Source organism: Octopus bimaculoides, unplaced genomic scaffold (assembly GCF_001194135.2).
Source record: "Octopus bimaculoides isolate UCB-OBI-ISO-001 unplaced genomic scaffold, ASM119413v2 Scaffold_262637, whole genome shotgun sequence".
Classification (NCBI taxonomy): Eukaryota; Metazoa; Mollusca; class Cephalopoda; order Octopoda; family Octopodidae; genus Octopus; species Octopus bimaculoides.
Genome location: NW_026299361.1, coordinates 6683 through 8757, shown reverse-complemented (window position 1 = coordinate 8757; position 2075 = coordinate 6683). Strand labels below are relative to the sequence as shown.

At 35.4% G+C, this 2075-nt stretch overlaps 1 protein-coding gene across 1 annotated transcript; it reads right to left on the bottom strand.

Annotated features, from left to right (window-relative positions):
• Nucleotides 1-200: 200 nt before the first annotated feature.
• On the bottom strand, nt 201-554 carry LOC106883101 (uncharacterized). Its single transcript, XM_014933994.1, has one exon. It carries the CDS (start codon nt 552-554, stop codon nt 201-203), a length of 354 nt encoding a protein of 117 aa, XP_014789480.1.
• Between the last annotated feature and the right edge of the window lie 1521 nt (nt 555-2075).

The window sequence follows — 2075 nt, the reverse complement described above, 5'->3', positions numbered from 1 at the left end:
ACAAAAGGTGTATTTTCCGTCTCAGAAAGATACAAAAACTGTCAGCTAGAGGAGGGAGAGATTGTTGGAGGCTGGCAAGAGAGGTCATCGGAAGTTGTCTAGAGAGGTTCTCGAGAGAGGTTTTCAGGGGTTGGGGTGAGAGGTTGTCGGAGGTTGGCAAGAGAGGTTGTCTGAGGGAGAGGCATCATCGTTCCAAAACTTCAGTCTTGCAGGGCTTCGTGATACACAATGTTTTTGGTTTTGCCGTTGGGTGCATAGATGAATAAAGTTTCCAGATTTCCTACTCTAGAGCGTCCAACATAGAGCTGTCCGTGAGAAAAAGCAGGTCCTGCAAGATTAAAGCCTACCACTTCCAATGTCGGACCCTGTGCTTTGTTGATGCTCATTGCAAAGTTTAATCTCAGTGGGAATTGTAGCCTTTTGAAATCAATTTGTGTATTGGAAGGAATCAAAGGAATCTTTAGAATGGAAACATCTTCACCACTTGCTTTCCCTGTCAGTATTGTTGCCTCCAACATTGTCTGCATCAATTTTTTTGATAAGTCTTGTGCCATTGCATAACTTTGGAGGATCGAGGTTTCTTAAAAGCATAATTGGGGCTCCAACCTTTAGATGCAATTCATGTGGTGGTAGGTAGACCTGAAGGTGCAAGGCTATTGAGGAATTCAACAGGGTAATGAACAACATCAATTGATTTGTATGTTTGACGTCAGAGTTATGGGCATTTATAGTGTAATGAAATTTAATTGAAAATCCTGCATGCATTGGCAGCATTTAGTTATTTGGAGATGTTGAAAAAATGTCTATTAACACAATGTGCAAATTAATTACAGCAATATGTATATAACTGTTTAGATACTGAATTAGAATAGACGAAAAATAATTGTTTTAATTTGTAAATATGAAACATAACGAATTAGAGACTTACTTGAGATCGCTGTAGTCACATTAGCACAGCTTGTGAAGTAGAAGCACCCAGTCGTACTCTGACTCGTCGTGGCATTTTAAAGGTGAACTTTATGAAGGCTAATTTATGAATGTAGTATATGTGTATAGAAATATATGACTAAAGTGTCAGAAGAAAGTGCGATAATAACGTTCACGCTCACTGATGGTCGCTCTCAGTAACTGCCTTTAGCTTACGGAGTTCTTGTTTTTATAACTATTGAAAAGCAGCAAGAAGGATACACATATTGTTGAGAACAAAAGATTTCGTTGGAGATCTGTTATCTCCATTTCAGCCCCTGGTGGCCTAGAAGAGATTAGAAGGGTCAAGTGGCAAAGACATTATTCTGCTTAGTGGAGGCATCTGGTATAACTGCTGTTATTCATAGAAAAACTATTGTTTTACCATGAGAAAAGCACTGTTGAAGTGTTAAGTGAAATTTGGCAATCGAGGATCGAATCCACGTTATGTCTGTATGAAGCTGCTACAGATACGTTGTGGAAAAAAATTTATCTACTGTCATGGAGAAAGTGTAACCCTAAAAATGCAGAATTATTGGAGTAATGGGCATTCAAAAAAGTTTGTATGTATAGAAATGTATGAATGAAGAGATTCAAATTAAGGAAGTGCAATAATGATGTTTAGCAGTTCAAAACTGTGAGTAGTGAAATGCGAATTAGGTTGGCCGATCGTTGGTTCAAAGTAATCAAAAATAAACAATGAAATGGGTTATTTCCCTTGAGTGTTTAAAAAAATATTCTGTAGGTGGTATGACTTACTTCCCTTGGGTGTTTAAAAACAAAAATTAGTTATATACGAGAGATATAAAGGTCCTTTCCAAAGGCTGTATTATCAATCTTTTCAACAATCTAAGTATGTCACAAGGTTTTCTGACATGAGTTCTACTCACGTGTTAAGTTTCATTAAAATCAATAAAACGATATAGGAGGAGTTAGCTAACAAAGCCACAAACAAACACACACCAATTTCCCACATATGTAGTATATATATATATATATATATATATATATATATATATATATATATATATATATATATATATATATATATATATATATATATACATATAAATCTATATATATAAATCTATATATATAAATCTATACAT